At 55.4% G+C, this 19,218-nt stretch overlaps 1 protein-coding gene across 1 annotated transcript; it reads left to right on the forward strand.

Moving 5' to 3' along the window:
• The first annotated feature begins 4,107 nt into the window (after positions 1-4,107).
• On the forward strand, positions 4,108-17,442 carry ITIH1 (inter-alpha-trypsin inhibitor heavy chain 1). The gene is made up of 22 exons (XM_032412198.1): positions 4,108-4,221; positions 4,482-4,502; positions 4,819-4,985; positions 5,451-5,555; positions 5,949-6,111; positions 6,654-6,767; positions 7,983-8,108; positions 8,196-8,312; positions 8,918-9,086; positions 9,175-9,300; positions 10,246-10,427; positions 10,692-10,877; positions 11,943-12,082; positions 12,667-12,821; positions 12,921-12,935; positions 13,308-13,328; positions 13,714-13,794; positions 13,899-14,012; positions 15,021-15,222; positions 16,110-16,282; positions 16,905-17,016; positions 17,168-17,442. Exons 1-22 carry the CDS (start codon positions 4,108-4,110, stop codon positions 17,295-17,297), a joined length of 2,733 nt encoding a protein of 910 aa, XP_032268089.1. The 3' UTR covers positions 17,298-17,442.
• The last annotated feature ends 1,776 nt before the right edge of the window (positions 17,443-19,218 follow it).

The following is a 19,218-nucleotide window of genomic DNA, read 5'->3' on the forward strand; positions in this document are numbered from 1 at the left end:
TGGAAGGAAGGCAAGGAAAGGAAATTATTACTGGAAAAAAAAAAAGAGAGAGAGAGAAGAAATAACTTTCAGCTATTACTGAAAGTTTCAGGCCAGGGCATCTTCTTTTTTGTGGGGAAGAGAATGGCGGGGTTTTTAATTGTACAGATTGTCTCACTAGTGCTGATCAGGAAATTTTAGATTGACTGTTAGAAGGTCACATTCTTGGGTTTGGTTGAAACTATAATAAGTCTTGGTTTCCTATTGGGTGTTGGTGACTCCATCTGGGGCTTGTTGTTTCTTTTTTTAATACTATTGCCCCCAGAAAGTTAATTCATGCTTTTTCCAGTTAATCCCCATTCCCCTCTTAGAGACAAGTACATTAGCATCTTTAATACTTACATCAACCCTGTGAAGCTGGTACTATTATCATCCTCATTTTACAGTTAAGGAAATTGAGTCTCTGGGAAGTTAAGAAACTCATGCTAACAGAGTCAGCATTGCTAACAGGGTTCTTTAAAATGGAGCCAGGAGGACATTGAGGACGTTGAGGAAATGGAGTTTATGTGTGTCTTCTGTCTCAAATTCTCAGAATTTTTGCTGAACTCAGTTAAAAGCCAAGGCATCTGCTACATGGTAAAATGGACATAAATGGACTTTCTGCCTAACACTAGCCCTGGCAATCAATCACATATAGATTAGTATAACTAAAGCTATACCAGGAACAATCACATTTTGTTCAAAACAACTTATGTAAATGCCCTCTTTCTTCTTTAAAAACTCTGAACTTTGTCTCTCCAGAGTTGATTTTTTTTTTTTAATTTTGGTGGAATCTGTGTCTCCTGGATTGCAATCCCTAAGACCCCAAATAAATGCACATATTTTATTTTGCAGCTTGCAATTTTGTCTTTCATTGGTCAGCACTCAAAACAACATTCTAGAAGGCTTATGGCTCGCTCACTCCTAAAACCCCTGTATTTACTTGGCCCCACGTGCCCTCAAGAAAGCTTCCTGGAAAATGATTCAGATTCCCTAGATGCCTTTCTTAGTCTTCATCCATCCCTCTTACCCTCAGTAGCCTCTGCCCCTCTGGTGAGTCCTCTCCTTTCTTGGTTTCTAGAACTTTTCTGGTTCTCCTGGTCCAAACTCCTGGTCCAACTCCTGTTCTTTTGACTTCTCATGATTCCCTCAGGTTTGAGGGAATCTTCTCTCCACTTTTTACCTCCTCCAACTTGCTCTTCTTCAAACCTATCATTCACTCTGCAGACATTTAGTATGGGCATGCATGGTGCAAGGCTAGTGCCCTGCCCTGGAGGCGCAAAGTGAATAAGACAGACAAAGTCCTGCCCCTGTAGGGCTTACAGTTGAAGAGAGAGGTGATCATTAATCAAAGAAGTGTGCTAATATGTTATCATTGCCAACTAAGGTCAATGTCATGCTGAAAGGTCACCAGGCCCACCCTGGTCATCCAGGGGAAGTTGTCCTAAGCAATCATTCCTTGAACTGAAGTTTGAAGGAAAACTTCTTCAGGCAAAGGCAGCACCATATGCTAAGGCTCAATGGACTTATTTTGTGACTTCACCTCCGCAGTTCTGAGCCTGAACTCAGCACTGGGCCAGCCCCGTCTACTTCAAGACCCCAAGACATGGGGTTGGTGGCACACAGCAGGGGTGAATGGAGGATGAAGTGGGGCTCATGAATGAATGAGTGAAAAAGCATCTGCCTACATAGATTGGAAAAAAAGTCTGTATGGTTGAAGCTGAGAGACTCAAGGAGCGGGGGCATGGCTGGGTGAGAACGAGGGGTCAGCGGGGGCAGACCACTCAGGACCCGGAAATGTGTAAGACAAGGAAAGGTCTCAAGCAGATCAACATTTTTATTTATTTATTTTTTAATTTTTATTTTATTTTATTTATTTATTTGAGAGAGAGAGAGCACAAGAGGGGGGAGCGGGAGAGGGAGAAGCAGACTCCCCGCCGAGCAGGGAGCCCGATGTGGGACTCGATCCCGGGACTCCAGGACCATGACCTGAGCCGAAGGCAGTTGCTTAACCAACTGAGCCACCCAGGCGCCCAGATCAACATTTTTAAATGATGGCTCTGGTTGCTGCCAGAGAGTACACTGAAGGAGTAGGGTGGAAGTAAGGGGAGCAGCCATGTAGGTGAGAGATGAGGGTGGCTTGGGCTCAGTGGTGACTGGGCGAGTCACCTCTCCTCTTCATCTGTAACATGGGAGCAGTAACAGTACCCATCTCTTGGGGGTTAGTTGTGAGCAGTACATGAGGTAGGACACAAAAGATGTTGAGAAGATGGCCAGGCACTAGTCACTATTAACTCTCCCCATACCCTCTCTCCTCCCCACAAGCCAGACAAATGTAGTTCTATGGACCAAGCTTGGTGCTGGCCATCTCCCAACAGTCCAGTCTCGATCTTACCACATCCCTGCTCAAAAGATCTTTAGTGTTTTCCACCTAAAAGATGGGACCCTTTCAGACCTCTATGCCAGGCTGGTCTCAAACCACTTCTGAGCCTCCTTCACCACCCTCTTCATCAGGTCCTGCTTCCATGACGCAAGGTGCAGACCACTGCACCTTCCCCAAGCATGCTTCACACCTACCCACCTGCTTTCTCTCCCTGTGCTTCCTCCTCCCCCTGCCCAAGGGCTGCTCTGTTTCCCAGGCACCTCCTCCAGAAGGCTTCCCCTAAGCCCTATGGGAGTGAACTCTGCCTCTCCCAGGTTACTACAGCTCCTTCGTGCTCCTCTTTACTTTTGACACTCCTGACACTCACTGGGCTTCTTTTGAGTCCTCTGGCTCTTTTTCCCAATGCATCAGCTCACTGAATACAGCAGGGTACTTGAGGTCATTATTGTGTCCTGGAGCCTGGCACCATGCCTAACCCACCAAGGGCTAGGTTGATACTTGTGCAGGAAATCAACAGAACCTCAAATGCAATTTCATGTTGACCCATCTCATTTTCCACAAAGGCCAGAAAACAGACCAGAAGGTCATTCTGGCCTGGATATGATAAACTTTTTCCCAGAAGCTGTTCTGAGAGACAAAGTCCGAGACAAGCAAACAGAGATCAAAATGGCCTCCGGGCCCCCTCACCCCATCAGGGTCACGGCAACCAGCACATCCCACCCAGGGCCATGGTGTGGATTGACCAGGGCCATGTCTGCCCTGTGTGCTGTGGCTTGTGGGAGACAGGGAGAGTTTGGGCAGAAAAATTAAGAAACTGAAGGTCCCAAAGTGGTCCCTGGGGTTTTCAACTCTGCATCTCCTTTCTTCCTAATGATGCAGAGGGCATTTCTGTCAGTACCTGATAGGCTTGGGCTTTGGAGTCTGAAAGATCTGGGTTTGAAGACCTGTCGTCTGCTGTGGGACCAATGTCCCAGGGACACCGTGAGGATAAAAGGAGACAGCAAAGGGCTTAGATCGATGCGTGGCACGTACTCAGCCCTCCATTACGAAAACAAAGTATTCATCTTTGCCTCCTCTTTACCGGCCAGACATCCCTGCCCAGGTGGAAGAGCAATGAGGCTTACTTCTGTTCTTTCCAAATCTGGATGTGAAGGTCCAGAGAGATGAAGCAACTGTCCTAAAGCACAGGTTGCCCATTATGCATCCCCAGGACTGGCCAGACGGCCTCTGGCAGAACCACTGCTAGGGTTGGCGTGGCTAGAGACACGGGCGTGGGCAGACACTTGGTGAGCTGTACTGTCTGCCACCCTGGCCAGACTGTAACTGGGAAAAGTTTGCTGATACTTAAAGAATTTTGAAAGTAACATCTAACGAACTTCAGAAGTCCACTTTTAACTGTGACTTCTTGACACATGTCACCATATTACTGGTGTTGCCTGTGCCAGACCCAGGATAAGATGAGCCATCGGGGTCTTCACCCTTCATGTCAGCTGAGTGCGGCTCCATACAAAGGGGCTCCGTCCGAGTCTGGTCAGGAGTTTACACAGCTGGGAATCCCCCCAAGGAGAAAGATTTCACTGTTAAATTTTGATCCCCCCAATTGTAATATTTGCCTTCACCTTGTCTAATGTTTAATCCATGTTTATCTAGCACTTTATTGATTAACGGTCTGAGCGAAGTGACGAGGCAGCCGGAGCCTTGAGACCATGGACGGCACCACGGGGCTGCGGGCGCTACTGTGCGCGTCCCTGGCCTCCCTCCTCGTCCTGCAGGCCATGCCCACTCAGGGTTCACCCACAGGCAGGCCCAAAGTCAGCAAGGTATGTGGGTAAACCCTCAGGCCAGAAACAGGCAGCTGGGCCAGGATGGGCCCAGGAGGGACACAAGACCCTCACCCCAGAGTCCGGGGCCACCCCCACCCACCTTGACCACCACTGACCAGAGAGGTGATGTCCAAGCAGCGAGGGGGAGGTGAGGCTGAGGGGTAGAGGACAGACTGTGTCCCACTCCCACCCCTTAGCAGATCAGCTATGGTCCCCTGCACATTCCCGCTCACACTTGTCCTGGTTTTGTTTTACAGAAGCAACAGACTGTGGACACAGTGAGTGAGAGTCTCTGCAAAGGGCTCTGTGGTGGGGCCATATTACAGCCTGTTTTCCCCCCATGCTTCAAGGAGTGCCCTTCTATCCACGCCCTGGGCAGAGGGACTCCATTTCCCAGAAATGGGGGTTTGCACGCCCCACTGTGCAGTCTCCGACAGAGAGGCTAGAGTGGGTCTTCCCAGAAGGGCTGGTCTGTTCTTGGGGCACCTGGCTTCTGAGCTGGGTGCTAAGCCCCCACACAACACAGGGGTCTCTCACTGGTTCAGAGGCCCCCCTCCCCGCTCCCAGCCACAGCCCCCTCACATCTCACTCTAGGCCGTCGACGGCGTGACCATCCGGAGTTTGAAAGTCAACTGCAAAGTCACCTCTCGCTTTGCCCACTGTGTCATCACCAGCCAAGTGGTCAACAGTGCCGATGAAGCCAAGGAAGTGGCCTTCGATGTGGAAATCCCCAAGACGGCCTTCATCAGTGACTTTGCCATGTGCGTGCCTGCCTGACTCCCACACCCAGAGCTGTCCATTCATCAGACCCAGCCCCAAGCCATGGCTCCAGGTGGCTGGACAGTGCAGACCATCTCCTTCTTTCCAAAAGGGCCATAGGCCAGCACCAGCTCGGAGGGGATGGTCAAGCCGCTTGGGTCTGTTCTGGGCTCCCATCTTGGAGAGCGAAGTGGGGCCTCTGACAGTATGTTTTCAGCAGAGGGCCCAAGGAGCAAAGGCCCGCACCCGAGATCTCTTGTTGGATTCTGTGGCCATGGCTGCCCCCCTCACTGCCGTGGGAACCCCGAACAACTCTGTGGGCAGTGGGAGGTGGCAGGAGGTGCCTCCCATGAGCGTTCACCAGGACCAGGCCTTCTCCAGGTCTGGGCTGGGAGGACCTCAGGTATGAAGGACCTTAGTGGTCAGGGGCAGGGGCACTTCCCCTGAGGGCTTCTTCCTCCCTGTAGCACAGCAGATGGAAACGCATTCATCGGGGACATAAAGGACAAAGTGTCCGCGTGGAAGCAGTACCGGAAAGCTGCCGTCTCTGGAGAGAATGCCGGCCTTGTCAGGTGAGTTCTGGGCCCTGCTGCCCCGGTCTCTGGTGCCGCCATCCCCAGCCAGAATGGACCTGAGGGCGGCAAGGTGGCCTTGCCTGGGGAACAGCCCCAGGCTGATGGGAAGTGAGCAAGCTGCCTGAACCCAAATGCCAGTACAGGTGAGCCGGACAGGGCTGGTGCTGACCTGCCTACCTCTCAGACCAGCCTCTGGGAGAAGGGGGCCCTGTCCTTGGGCCCTGATCTTGACCCTGACCATCCAATTAAGACAAGGGTGAAGGGCCAAGAAACCCGGGAGTAGCATGAATGTAAGAGAAATTGATTCTGAGGGCCATGCTTTAGGTGACAAGGACCCACATGTCACTCACCATTTGTCTGTTCTGTTGTGGCCAATGGCGGTATGTCCAGGGCCTCGGGGAGAACAATGGAGCAATTCACCATCCACCTCACCATCGGGCCCCGGAGCAAGGCCACGTTCCGGCTGACCTACGAGGAGGTGCTGAAGCGAAAACTCAAGAAGTACGACATTGTCATCAAAGTCAAGCCCAAGCAGCTGGTGCATCATTTCGAGGTAGATTGCAGGTGACCATTTGCAGGGGAGCCATCTTGGGAGCAGGGCTCCTGCCTCTCTCTCACCGTGGCTCCGAGCCCTGGCTCAGGGCACACGAGGTGGCGTCCCAGGCCTGAGCACACGGGAAGGGGACTGACTCCTTGGGCGGTCTCTAGTGGGCTCTTTGTGGGCAGGGAGCTACCAGCCTCCCCCTCCTTTCTGAGCCTTGGCTTGCTCATCTGTTAAATGGGGCTGCTTGCATGTCCCAGAGCTGCCACAAGGATCACGAGAGATATTGAATGTCCCAGTAGTTGGTAGACCAGAAAGCCCGGGCAGCCGAAGGGGCTGTGATTGTCACTGGCCCTTCAATGGTGGCCGAATTGAGGGGCCCAGGCTTGCACACCTTCATTTGGCCTATGTTTTTGGAGTGCCTACAACATGCCAGGCCCTGTGCTGATGGCTGGGTGGGTACTGGCACACAATGGGTGGCCAGGACATAAGTTGGCTCTTGGCTGAGTCTTGATGGTGGCCTCAATGGGAGCCTGGGGGCTTCAATGATGCAGATCGACGTGGACATCTTTGAGCCTCGGGGGATCAGCAAGCTGGATGCCCAGGCCTCCTTCCTCCCCAAGGAACTGGAAAGCCAACTCATCAAGAAGTCCTTCTCAGGGAAACAGGTGTGTGGGATGGCTGGAGTGGTGGCGGGCCCTTGGGACTTCTCAGCCTGGCTCAACCCCTCATGGAGTATCCAGGTTTGGCCTGGGAACCAGGCAGGGGCTGCAGGCTGCCCTAGTGAGGGACGTAGGCATTTCGTGGTAGGTATCCTAGGGAACTCGGTACCCCTGGTTCTCAGAGCAACTTAGCAAAAGCCTGCGTGCCAAGGCTGGGGAAGCGCCCACGCTGGTTTGCATGGTTTGGGGTGAGCTGCTGACTTGCTTGAGCCTCAGTTTCCTTTTTGCTGTGTCACACCCATGGGAAAGCATTCAGGGAAATAAAGGGCACATGAAGAAATCTCAGATGCTGTTGCAGTTAGGACCGCAAGCTCCGGGGCTCTAGGAAACAGAACTCAGTTTGGGAAGGCTTTGGTCTACCTCACCACTTACCACTTGCCACGCACCTCCCATTTGCAGGAACTCCTGAAGTCCCCTGCTTGCCCCTTCCCCTGGTCCTGGCAGATTGTGGCATATGAGTGGGTAATACCCAGCCAGTGCCCTGCTTCCTAGTTTGCTCTCAACTGGAGCCAGGAACAAACCCTTTAAGTTCCCACTTCCCTTTGGTAGTGACTCCATCATAATTCACGTAAAGGAAATGTTTCTTACAGTTTTGGAGGGGTTCTTTTTTAAACAAAGTAGGATACCCGGAGTATTAGCAAACATGCTTGCTTTTAGTAGGGGACCAAGGGGTGGGTCTGTGTCTTCCTAACCATCCTTTTCAAGTTTTGGAGGGGGTTTTGATGAGTATATCTTACTTTTATAACAAACAAATAAATGAAAAGTAAAAATTAAAAAGTATTTAAGGAAAAAGCAAAAAGTTACAAGTCTAGAAAAGTATTGAATAAAACCCATCCCGAATTCCCTGAGCACCAACACCAAGTCGAACCAGACCTTAGCTTCCAGCTTCCACCCTGGGTCCTTCCTCCCAGCCTCTGTTCTTTGTCTACGGTGGCGGGGGGCAAAGGGGGGGGGGTTCTGTTTTCCAGCACAGTGTTGTAGCCTTGCTTCTTTACTCCACAGTTTGAGTTGACCGATGTCTCTTGTTCTCATACCGCTTTTATTTTGTACCCAAAGTGGCAACACTTGTAGAAAAGCCCAATGTTTCAGAAGCATATACACGAAGAAACAGGTCTCTCCTACCACCTTATAGGTGTGTGCTCACACCCTCCGCCTTTCCAGGGTCACGTGCTCTTCCGCCCTACTGTGGGTCAGCAGCAATCCTGCCCCACATGCTCCACATCCTTGCTGAATGGGGACTTCAAGGTGACCTACGATGTCAATCGAGACCAACTCTGTGACCTCCTGGTGAGCCCGAAGCTTCCAGCCCCAGACTCAGAGGCCCAGGCAGGGGGTGCTTGTGACAAGGGCCTCACTTGTTCCCTTGTGTTTCAGGTTGCCAATAACTACTTTGCCCACTTCTTTGCTCCCCAAAACCTGACGAACCTGAACAAGAACGTGGTGTTTGTGATTGACATTAGCACCTCCATGGAAGGCCAGAAAGTGAAACAGGTAAACTGTGGCTTTAAGCAAGTCCCCCAGAAGGAGCTTCTCCAGCCCCAGCCCCCACCCCACGCTGGTGTTGTCGCCAGAGTCTGGGTTTCGGATTTCTGCTCTTCCCAGCAGTCGGGGGCTCTGGCATCAGCCCCGTTCTCACAGTACCACCGAGGCAGGTGGATCCCTTTCTCCTCAGTAGCACAGTGGGATGCTCGCGGGGTCATGGGTCTAGCGATGGGGGGTACATGGAACGTGCCAGGGGCGATCATGGCTGTCCCTGGGGAGGCGTCTGGCAGCAGGGACAGCCCACTGCCCACAATGCTCTGAGAGCCACGGCTCCACCAGCTGAGTTTTAGATACTCTTTCTTGATTCTGCCCTGTTTGAGCTCGTGGTCATTTCTTCTCCCCATGCGGGCTCCCCTTGCCTTCTCTGTCCCCTCATCCACCCCCGGGGCTCCACAGGACACTCCTCTCCTGACACCACCTGTCTGTCCTGTCCATCCCCTCCCACTTGTCCACTGTGTGCCTCTGCCCTGTGGATCTCTCAAATGCGTATCTGGAGCTGACAGGAGACACTCTCCTGGGGCCATGTCCCTCCACCGACTGTCCTGTCATTACAGACCAAGGAGGCGCTCCTTAAAATCCTGGGGGACATGCGGCCAGGGGACTATTTCGACCTGGTCCTCTTTGGGTCTGAAGTGCAATCATGGAGGGGCTCGCTGGTGCAGGCATCCCCCGCCAATCTTCGAGCAGCACAAGACTTCGTGCGGCGTTTCTTCCTGGCTGGGGGTAAGGGCAGGGGTCTCGAGTCACTCTGGCGTCGCCTCTGCCCTCTTGGAATGAGGGCATACACTGGCCTACTTTCCTTCCTTTGCAGCCACAAACCTGAATGGAGGTTTGCTCCGGGGAATCGAGATCTTGAACCAAGCTCATGGGAGCCTCCCCAAACTCAGCAACCATGCCTCCATTCTCATCATGCTGACAGACGGCGAGCCCACAGAGGGTAAGCACCTCAAGGCCTGGGCCGGGAGGTGGTGATCTCTTTGTTACAGAAGGCGTTCGAGCGGTGCTTGGAAATCCAGCCACTGGAGATACTACGGGGGTGCAGAAAGGCTCGGGGCAAAGTCAAGCCTGTCTGATCTAAAGACAGAATTCAGGAGTTACAAGGCATACTTCTATGCTGAGCTGGGTACCTGGGGAAGTATCTGTATGACACAGGGTTACGCAGATCCCAGGATGATAGGCAGGATTCCCAGGTTGAGTTTAATGAACTAGGTATTCAGCACCGACTGTGTGCCAAGCAGAGGACTAGGGACCAAGAAGAGATACCAAGAGAACAAGATTCGCCTCCGTCCTTAAGGAGCACAGGGTCCACTGGGGTGCCAGACCCAGGAGCAGTCCCTCTGTTGAGGGCCCTGAAAGAACAGGGTGCCAGGAGGCTATAGGATCAGGGGCATCTGGCCCAGGCAGGGTCCCAGGAGGCCTCCTGGAGGAGGTGACCCATGAGCTCAGGCTGGAAGGAAGAAAAGGAAAGCAGGAAGGGATGTCTGGCAGCAGGAGTAGCTTGAGCAAAAAAAAAAAAAAAGGTGTGTACAATGGCAGGGCCTGCCTGAAAACAGTAGGCCTGTGCAGACGAGGTGGAACAAGGGTGGGAAGGTTGGCAGGGCCTCGCAGGCCATGGCAATGACCTATGGGAGGGTTTAGAGCAGAATCCTGTCTGCTCATGATGGATCCATATAGATGGGCAAGTTTGCGAGGGGCCGTTAGGAGCTTTTGTAGTCACCCACTGAGCCAGCAGGAGATGTTGCCTCAAGATGCTGGTGGGGACAGGAGATAGGCGGGGGTCTGAGACAGGAGGCCTGACCCCCAGGGAGTGTGCCCCAAAGGCCCCTTGTGCCCTACATGCCTGTGATTCAGTATCCTGCCCTGCCTGGGTGTGTGGCTGCAGGGGTGACAGACCGTTCCCAAATCCTCAAGAACGTCCGCAACGCCATCGGGGGCAGGTTCCCGCTCTACAACTTGGGCTTTGGCCACAACGTGGACTTGAACTTCCTGGAGATCATGTCCATGGAGAACAACGGAAAGGCCCAGAGAATTTATGAGGACCATGACGCCACCCAGCAGCTGCAGGTCTCCTCCCACCCCCTTCACCCCACAGCGCACCGTCAATGGCAGGCCATGGGGAGCCCACGTGGATACCCAAAGGAGCAGATAAAGCTCTTGAGTGCGGTTTGAATCAGCTGTGTGATCTCAAACCAGTTCCTTAACGCCTATGAGCCTGCAATTCCATCTGCAGAGTGGGGATCCCAACACCCCACTCTGTGAGCGGGTCTCCCCATTGGGTGCCCACAGGGACCCATCAGCTCTGAGGTTGTGCCCCACCTCCGCCTACAGGGTTTCTACGACCAGGTAGCCAACCCCCTCCTGGTGGACGTGGCGCTGCTCTACCCCCGGGACACCGTCTCAGCCCTGACCCAGCACCACCATAAACAGTACTATGAAGGCTCGGAGATCGTGGTGGCCGGGCGCATCGAAGACCACAAACTGGGCACTTTCAAGGCTGACGTGTTGGCCCGTGGGGTAAACAGTGGGCTGCGGAGGGGGGAAGATCAGGCAGCACCCAGAGGCTCCAAAACCACACCTGTTCTCCACCCCTGTTCCCCTTGCCCCAGGCCTCTCTTTTGTCAGAGAAGTGTCCCCACCCGTGTACCGTGCCACCCCCTCCCCCCCAGGCCTGAGCATTCCCGCATGCAGGCATCCCGGCGATGGGCTGGAATGGGACCAAGGTGGCCTTGATTAGTTGTAGTCCCTTGACCAAAAATGGATCACCTGTTACTCCTTACATCATTCCCCCGCAAGGCATGAGAGAGTAAGAGACCAGCGTCTCCTTTGTCACCTGACAACCTTTTCCTGAACACTTCATGTGCACCCAGCTTTGTGCCACAGCACAGCATGTGTGTGCGTGTGCACACCGCGGGGGTCACAGGCGTGTGGGACCTGGACCCCGACCACAGGCTGTGGAGTCACACCTTGCTGTGTGGTCAAGGGTTCAGAACCGAGACTTTGAGTAAAGAAAGCTGAGCTGGACCCTGGCTCCACCCTGACCAGCTGGGCGACCTTGAGCTAATAGGTCCAGCTCTCAGGGCCTCAGTTTCCCTCTCTGTAGCACAGGGTGATATTGCACTGGAGAGTTGTGCAGAGCGAATGAAAGACTCCCCGCACTATGTTGCGCAGCGCCCGGTGCATGAGACACCCTCCGTGGGCGAGTCCCAGCTCCTGAGGCTTGGGAGAGAGCAGCATTTGTGTGCGGGGATGTGGTGGGCCTTTGGAGGAGTGGAACATGGTGGAAACAGCTGGCTGCTTGATGGCAGCCCCCAGAGAGAGTAACTTCAGGGGGGCAGGGCCTGCTCCTCCCATCCCTGGGATCCCCAGAGCCGAGGCCAGTTTGCCCCACTGAGAGTGCTCAGCAAGCGTTTGTAGGATGAAGGTCTGAGTGAGGGTGAAGAGAGCAGGCTCGGGGAAGGGCAGTGAGGTGGACGAAACACAGAGACCGGGCACAGGTGTGGGGCCCCTGGGAGCCTGGAGCGCTGGCCAGTGGTTGTGCTCCTCATGGTGCTTGGCCCCTCTCCCCATCGTGACCCCCAGGAGGGCCAAGAATTCAAGACGACCTGCCTGGTGGATGAGGAGGAGATGAAGAAACTGCTCCAGGAGCGGGGCCACATGCTGGAGAACCACGTGGAACGCCTCTGGGCCTACCTCACCATCCAGGAGCTGCTGGCCAAGCGGTAGGACCCGTGCCGGGGGGTGGACACCGGGGCCTCTGGACCAATGAGGTGAACGGAGAAGGGGTGCATCTGGGCCTTCGAGGTTGGGAGCAGGTCAGATTCATGGCCTTCGGCTTTGCTCGCTGGGTTAATATCAACCAGTTAGTCAACAGTGTGGGTGGGCCACGGTTTGCCCCTGCCGAGCGGCCAGGCAAGGGGAGGCTGCCCTTTCCATGGGACTGCTGTGTCCAGACATGCTCGGTTCATCCCCACAACCCACAGGGCAGTTCCCTCATTATCCCCATTTCACAGATGAGCACGCTGAGGCGCAGAGAAGCTAGACCACTTGCCCAGAATCTCACAGAGGTTTAATTATCTGTATCTTTCTGAGGCACGTCCCTCAACCACATCTCCAGGTTTTCCCCATGCGAGGGCTTTAAATCATGAGGTCCTTGAAGGCAACCATGGGACAGGAGCACTGCAGGTGCCCCACATGTGTTTGCTGAATGACTGAGTGAGTGAACAAATGAGCAAAAAACGGCCAGGGAGTGCGAGTCTGCTGTCGTCCAGGCTGCGGGGCTTGGAGCAGGTGTTGTGTCTCTCAGGATGAGGTTAGAGGGGAAGGAGAAGGCCGACATGACGGCCAAGGCCCTGCAGATGTCGCTGGCCTACCAGTTCGTGACCCCGCTGACCTCCATGACCATCAGGGGCATGACAGACGAGGACGGCCTGGAGCCCGTCATCGACAAGCCCCCTGAGGGTACGTGCTCTGTAAAGGGGCGGGCTGTGGGTCTAGGGAAGATTCTGAGGGCCAAAAACCTCCTGGGCTTTAATTCTCTTCCCCTTCTCTCCCTTCCAGATTCTCTGCCCTTGGGTGAGTTTCTAAATCAAGTTGGTTTTCAGGAGGGGCTTCCAGTGGCCGGGCAAGCAGCTCGTGCTCCAGCCACCAGGCATGGGGCTCCCTGCTCCGCATCCTCCATCCCTTTACCATGAACTAGCTGCTGCCCCCTGTGTGCCTGGGGAGCCCCTGTGCAGCCTCCCTCCGGGCCTCTGTGTGAGCCTGTGTCTACCGGGCGGCCGGGGTGGGAGGGGAGGCGGAGTGCCCAGGAGTGGGCTGGGACCCCAGCAGGAGGGTCAGCCGAGGCCTGAGTGGCCTCTGGGCCCGGGGTGCCCTTGGGGAATGAGGTATGTGCCTCTCAGGTGGGGTGGTGAGGGTGATGCTGTCCTCTGTCATTGTCCTCTACAGAGATGCTGGGACACAAAAAGAGTAAGAGCCCACATCCCGCCGACATACATCTCTACCTCTCTCCTCCCCACGTTGCTGTCCCTCGGGCTGTGCGTTCAGTCCTGAGCAAAGCCCCTACTTGCCTGAGGAGGAAATGACAGACAGCCTGAGGCTTCCTCACTGCCTGTCACCGGGACCCTCAGAACAGCCCCCTGACCGGGCCTGGCGACCCCTTGTGCCACCAGCTCCACCAGGTCCCCATGGAAGGAGACAGACTGGGGGTCAGCACACCCGGAGGCCTCAGGGGCAGCCACTCCTGCTCTGTGGCTTCAGGCCTGCCGCCTGGGTGGAGGGGCCTGGGAAGAGGAGCCAGCCGCTGCAGGGAAGCAGGGTACCATCCTCCTAAATGCCATTCACTCCCCGCCAGTGTTCGTGCTGTCGGCTTTGCAGCCGTCCCCGACTCGATCCAGTTCCAACATCCCGCAGTTGCCAAACCAAGTGACTGGAGGTGAGTCCTGAGGAGGGTCTGAGGGACACCCCTGCCTTGCTCCTGGCCGGCCCCAGCCCGCCTGCCCGATGCCCAATCTAACGGACTCCATGCTATGCCCCCAGTGGACACTGATCCCCACTTCCTCATCCACGTGCCCCAGAAGGAGGATACTCTGTGCTTCAATATCAATGAGGAGCCCGGCGTGGTCCTCAGCCTGGTGCAGGACCCGGACACAGGTACGGGTGACATCATGCCCTCTGCCAGACAGGGTGGGGCCTGGACTCCCCTGCCCTCAGCGTCCAGCCACGGACAGGACAGTGGCCGTGGCCTCCACTTCCCACAGCCTGTGTGCCCCAGTCACCTGGCTGGGCTCAACCTGCCTCCTTCTCTCCCATCTACCTGCCTGGGCCCTAGATGGCACCTGCTTCGTGGACGTGTGACCCGTGCAAGCACACAGGACCCTATGCTTAGAAGGGCCCATGCTCAGTTTAATACTCTGCTCTAGTTGTCTTGAAATTCTTAACATTTTTTTGAACAAGGGGCCCCTCACTTTCATTTTGTACCAAGTTCTGCGAGTTACGTAGTGATCCTGCCCCGCCTCCCTGATGGCCTCTGAGTCCATCCCCCAGCAGTGCTCAGGCGGTGGGAATGACTCCCTGTCCGTCCATGGGCCACTCTCTCTCCCTCCCTCCCAGTCTGGTCAGGCCATCTGCAAGGGTTTGCTAAGCACCTCCTATGGCCTATGGGTGCAGTCGGGACTGAGCCAAAGTCCCTGTTCTTGTGGAGTTTAGTGAAGGGAGACAGACAGGCGAACAAATTCTCAGATGACAATTTCAGAGCGTGAGACAGGCTGTGTTGGGGTAGTGAGGACAAGGAGGGGGCTTTGGGACTGCTCAGGTCATAGGAGGCCTCTGTTACCTGCTCCTGTGTCAGGGATTAGGGCCACAGAGAAGGAGCAGACCCAAGTCCTATCCTTGGGGTGGCAAGACCTCTGGCATGGCCCAGAGGCAAGGGCTAAGTAGCAGGTAGTGTGGTGGGAGGAGAGGGGCAGGGAGAGGTGCTGTGTGGCCTCCGATAATCCTGAAAGACAGCCCTTGGGAGGTGAGACCCTCAAAGCCAGCGTGGCACGGGTGGAGTGTGGGTGTCTCCCAGGGGGGAGGCACAGCATGAGCAAAGGCAGGCTGGCAGGCATCTAGTGAGAGCTGGGCCCTCCCTGACCCGGATGGCCCCTCACCCTACTGCAGGCTTCTCAGTGAATGGGCAGCTCATTGGCAACAAGGCCAGCAGCCCTGGGCAGCAAGAGGGCACGTACTTTGGCCGGCTGGGGATCGCGAACCCTGCAACGGGCTTTCAGCTGGAAGTGACTCCTCAGAACATTACACTGAACCCTGGCTCGGGTGGACCCGTGTTCTCCTGGAGGGACCAGGCTTCACTGCGGCAGCACGAGTAACCAGGATGGGGCCAGGGCCTGGGTGCGGAGGCCAGGGCAGGGGTGGGGAGGGATAAGGCATGAAGCCCCAGAGCCAGCTGAGCTGCCTGAGCTTGCCGGGCCCTTGTCCCCTGAGCCATGTCAGTGAATGACATCCATGTGACCTCCGTGTGGGCTGGGCAGACATGTGGGGCCCTGTGGACCCACCCATTTCCCTCTGTTCCCGGACCCGTGCTCCAGGCCCAGCTGCCTGCATGTCTGGGCTTCCATGGTGCCCTTGCCCCGCAGTCCATTCCCCATCACCACCAAACCAAAGCCAACTCACCTCCTGGGCCCAGCACAAAGACCACCTGTTCCCTGAAACCCACCTCGTCTCTTCTCTGCTGAACTCCAGAGTTCTCTGGGCTTCTCTTTCAGCACCTGTCTGAGCATGCCTTGTGTTGTGCTTATTCCTTCCTCCACTCATTCATTCACCAAAGTCTGCCAAGTACCAGAGCTGATGCTCAGCGGCAGAGCTATAGAAAGAAGTGGGCAGAGTCCAGTGTGGAGGACACAGATGATGAGTGGCAGTCAAAGAACACAGACTTTGATATTAGACAGGCTGGAGTCCAAGTCCTGGCTTTACTGCTTACCAGCTGTGTGACCCTGGGCAAGTTCCTTACCCTCTCTGAGCTTCATAGGATCTGAGTGAGAAATGAATGATGCAGCTTGTATGGAAGGCTTGGCACAGGGCCTAGCACACTGTAAGGCCTCCCCCCTCCAACTTGTAGCAGGTAACACCCTTCTATCTGGGAGTGAGGGGGTGGGGGAGCTCATGAGAACTGGATCCAGGAGGATGAGGGCGGCTGAATGGAGAGAGGTGCCATGTAGCTGCACCTGCCCTCATGGCTGCCCGGCCCTGCAGGGTGGTAGTGACCATCAACAGGAGGAGGAACCTGGTGGTGTCTGTGGAGGATGGGGGCACTTTTGAGGTCGTCCTGCACCGGGTGTGGAAGGGGAGTTCCGTCCACCATGACTTCCTGGGCTTCTATGTGCTGGATAGTCACCGGATGTCGGCACGGACACACGGGCTGCTGGGTATGACCTGCCCGGCAGGCAGAGCTAGGGGGTGTGCGGTGGCAGCCAATGGGTTCGCCATGGGTCAGACTTGCAGCTGGGCACCAGGGAGGGCCCTCCTCCAACTTGGCCATCGAGGCTCAGAGCTCCAAAGAGGGCTTGTCCGGGCGAGGGTCTTGTCCCGGCGAGGGTCTTGTCCCTCAGAAAGCCTGTGATCAAACACAAGGTGAAACTAAAGCTTATGTGGGCCTGGGGGGCGAACAGGGAGAGAGATCCGGTTAGCAGAAAGGTCCCAACAGACCAGGTCCCCGAGACCTCCTGGGAGGGGTGAGTCATTGGCCACACGGCTTCTCCTTGCGGCTTCCTGCATACCCTGCTGTCTGTGGGCACCTACCCCTCAGACCTCTCTTCCCAGCCAGATTCTTTTGGAATTGGTCCAAAAAGGTAAGAGGTACAACCACCTGCCAATATACCTGCTTCTTTATAGCGGCTGAACGCAAGGTGGCTTTTGATGCCAAAACATATCAGACATAGTCACGCCCTTAAGAAAAAACATTTAGGCAGCTCTCTAACCCTCCGGTGAGCACCTGCTGAGTACGAGGGCCCCCCAGTGGTAACTGCTGCTTCCAATGTGCCTTTCCAGGACAATTCTTCCACCCCTTTGATTATAAAGTGTCTGACCCCCACCCAGGCTCTGACCCCACAAAGACAGATGCCACAATGGTGGTGAAGAGCCACCAGCTGACGGTCACCAGGTAGGTGGGCTGTTCTCCCAGTATCTCTGCCTTTGGTGTTCCCATCATTGGTCGGGGCACCAGGTGTCACATAGGTGGAGTGGGCTTCTGGGGGCGGGGGTGCAGCCCTGCTTAGTCCAAAAGGTAACCCCAGCTTTTTGTATCTCCCCAGGGGCTTGCAAAAAGACTACAGCAAGGACCCCCGGCACGGGGCTGAGGTGACCTGTTGGTTCGTCCACAACAATGGGGCAGGGCTGATCGACGGTGTTTACACTGACTATATTGTCCCTGACATCTTCTGAGCCCCCAGCCAGCACACCTGTCCTTTCTTGGGACCATGGCAGCAGAGGACAGCATCTGACCTGCTTCCCGTGTCACACTTCCCTGGTCAAGCTGACCCACTGTGTCAAGTCCCCATGACTTTCATTAAAGAGAGGCTATGTCCAACCCAGGCTGGCTGCTTTTTGGGAGGGAGGGTGGCCGGGAGGCAACCCAAGATACTGCCGCTCAGAGGGCTCTGGGGTCACAGCAGACCTGGAGGCCACGAGGGGGCCTATGCCAACTCTGCCCCCACCCCACCCCGTTCACTGCAGCTGCCCAACCCCCTGCCCTCTGAGTGCCTGGAGCGCCCCCTGCACACAGCTTGCCTCACGGGACACTGGCAGCTTCTATAGGCACTGTTTTAAGTGTCTTCGTTGAGTTAATTAAATGCATGCTCCCACCAGCCCTAAGGGATACTTGTGTCACGTCCATTTACAGCCGAGGAAACAGGGGTTTGGTGACTTGTCCAAAATCACTCCTAAGTGCCAGAGCTGGGATTTGAACCCATGCTGTCTGGTGTCAGCCGTGTCAGCATCTGTTTGCTTAACCCCCCGTGTGGATCCTCCCGTCAGGCTGGGCAACAGATCGCAGCCTTTTGGGATTTGGGTCTAGATATTCCAAAGCATCACTTAAAATGAGCATATGAAAGGAGCATATGAAATCGATAGGGATCTGGGGTCCCGGAGAAGTCCTGCTGGACGCTACAGCCATGGGCACGGGGTTTCTGGAGGTAGTTCCAGGGCCTTCTCCCTCAGCTCCACTTTCCAGCTGTAGGTTCGCCATTCCAGCTGTGGGAGCCAGGATATTTCCCAAAGGCAGAGACGGCCACTCCCCAGAAGCGGTGGTTTCAGGGAGCTAGCAACGGTGGCCCACCGGCTCCTCATGCTGAGACCTGGAATGATCCCTTCAGGGCTCCTTCCCTGGGCTTGCCCTTGGGGCCCAGTTAAAGTGCAGTGTCCCAGGGTGCAGGGAGGTGAACCTGTCTGTACCTTGGGGAGCCGCTGGCCCTCAGGTGAAGGTTGATGGGCCTCTCCTTTCCAAAGGTTTCTTCTTTTTCTCTGCTGGCTTTCCATCCAGTTCCCACTGCAACGGAGGCCCACGAGGAGCCAGATCAATCACACAAATGCTGAGCTCCAGGGCTGCCCCAGGCCCAGCGAACACAGAGCCCTCGGTGGGGGGCAGGGGCTGGCCAACAACGTTTCAGAGACCAAGCGCCGTCTGGAGCCTCCTGGGCTTCTCAAGGGAGAAGCTGCCAGACGGCTGGTCGCCTGAGCTGAGCAAAGCCTTCCTGAAGAGTGGAAAAGCAGTGAGCCCGAAGACCTCTTAGATTCCATCCAATTCTCGGGCGCCTGGGTGGCTCAGTTGGTTAAGCGACTGCCTTCGGCTCAGGTCATGATCCTGGAGTCCCGGGATCGAGTCCCGCATCGGGCTCCCTGCTCAGCAGGGAGTCTGCTTCTCCCTCTGACCCTCCCCCCTCTCATGTGCTCTCTCTCTCTCTTTCAAATAAATGGATGGAATCTTAAAAAAAAAAAAAAAAAAAAAAAGATTCCATCCAATTCTCAACTGTGCGTGTGACTCTGGGTCCCTCCAAGTGCCCAACTGTCCCTCCAGTGCCTGTTGAGCAGCGTCAGAAGTCCTATGTCGAGTTGTCCCTCCCACCAAACTCCAAGTAGTTGGGGATGAGGAGGCACCTAGAGGAAAGGGCTGGGGAAGCTCTGCAGGGCCCCGAGGAGCCACTGGACAACACCGGTTGGACAGCACTTCTGCCTCAGCCCCCGGTCACCCAGTGGTCAGCGACCATGGGCACTGAAAAGGACCACACGATTGAGATGTCCTGGAAGCCAGGAACCTGGTGGTCAGGCGGCAGGGCTGGGTGGCACAGCTCTGGAAGGGGTCTTCTCT

This window comes from Phoca vitulina, unplaced genomic scaffold (assembly GCF_004348235.1).
Source record: "Phoca vitulina isolate PV1807 unplaced genomic scaffold, GSC_HSeal_1.0 scaffold13, whole genome shotgun sequence".
NCBI classification, from domain to species: Eukaryota; Metazoa; Chordata; class Mammalia; order Carnivora; family Phocidae; genus Phoca; species Phoca vitulina.

Excerpts from the sequence above, each read along its gene's own strand:
- ITIH1 (XM_032412198.1), top strand. The coding sequence starts at position 4,108 with ATGGACGGCACCACGGGGCTGCGGGCGCTACTGTGCGCGTCCCTGGCC. Across the intron at positions 6,768-7,982 it reads AGTCCTTCTCAGGGAAACAG|GGTCACGTGCTCTTCCGCCC; the intron begins GTGTGTGGGATG and ends CCGCCTTTCCAG. Across the intron at positions 15,223-16,109 it reads GCTTCACTGCGGCAGCACGA|GGTGGTAGTGACCATCAACA; the intron begins GTAACCAGGATG and ends CCGGCCCTGCAG.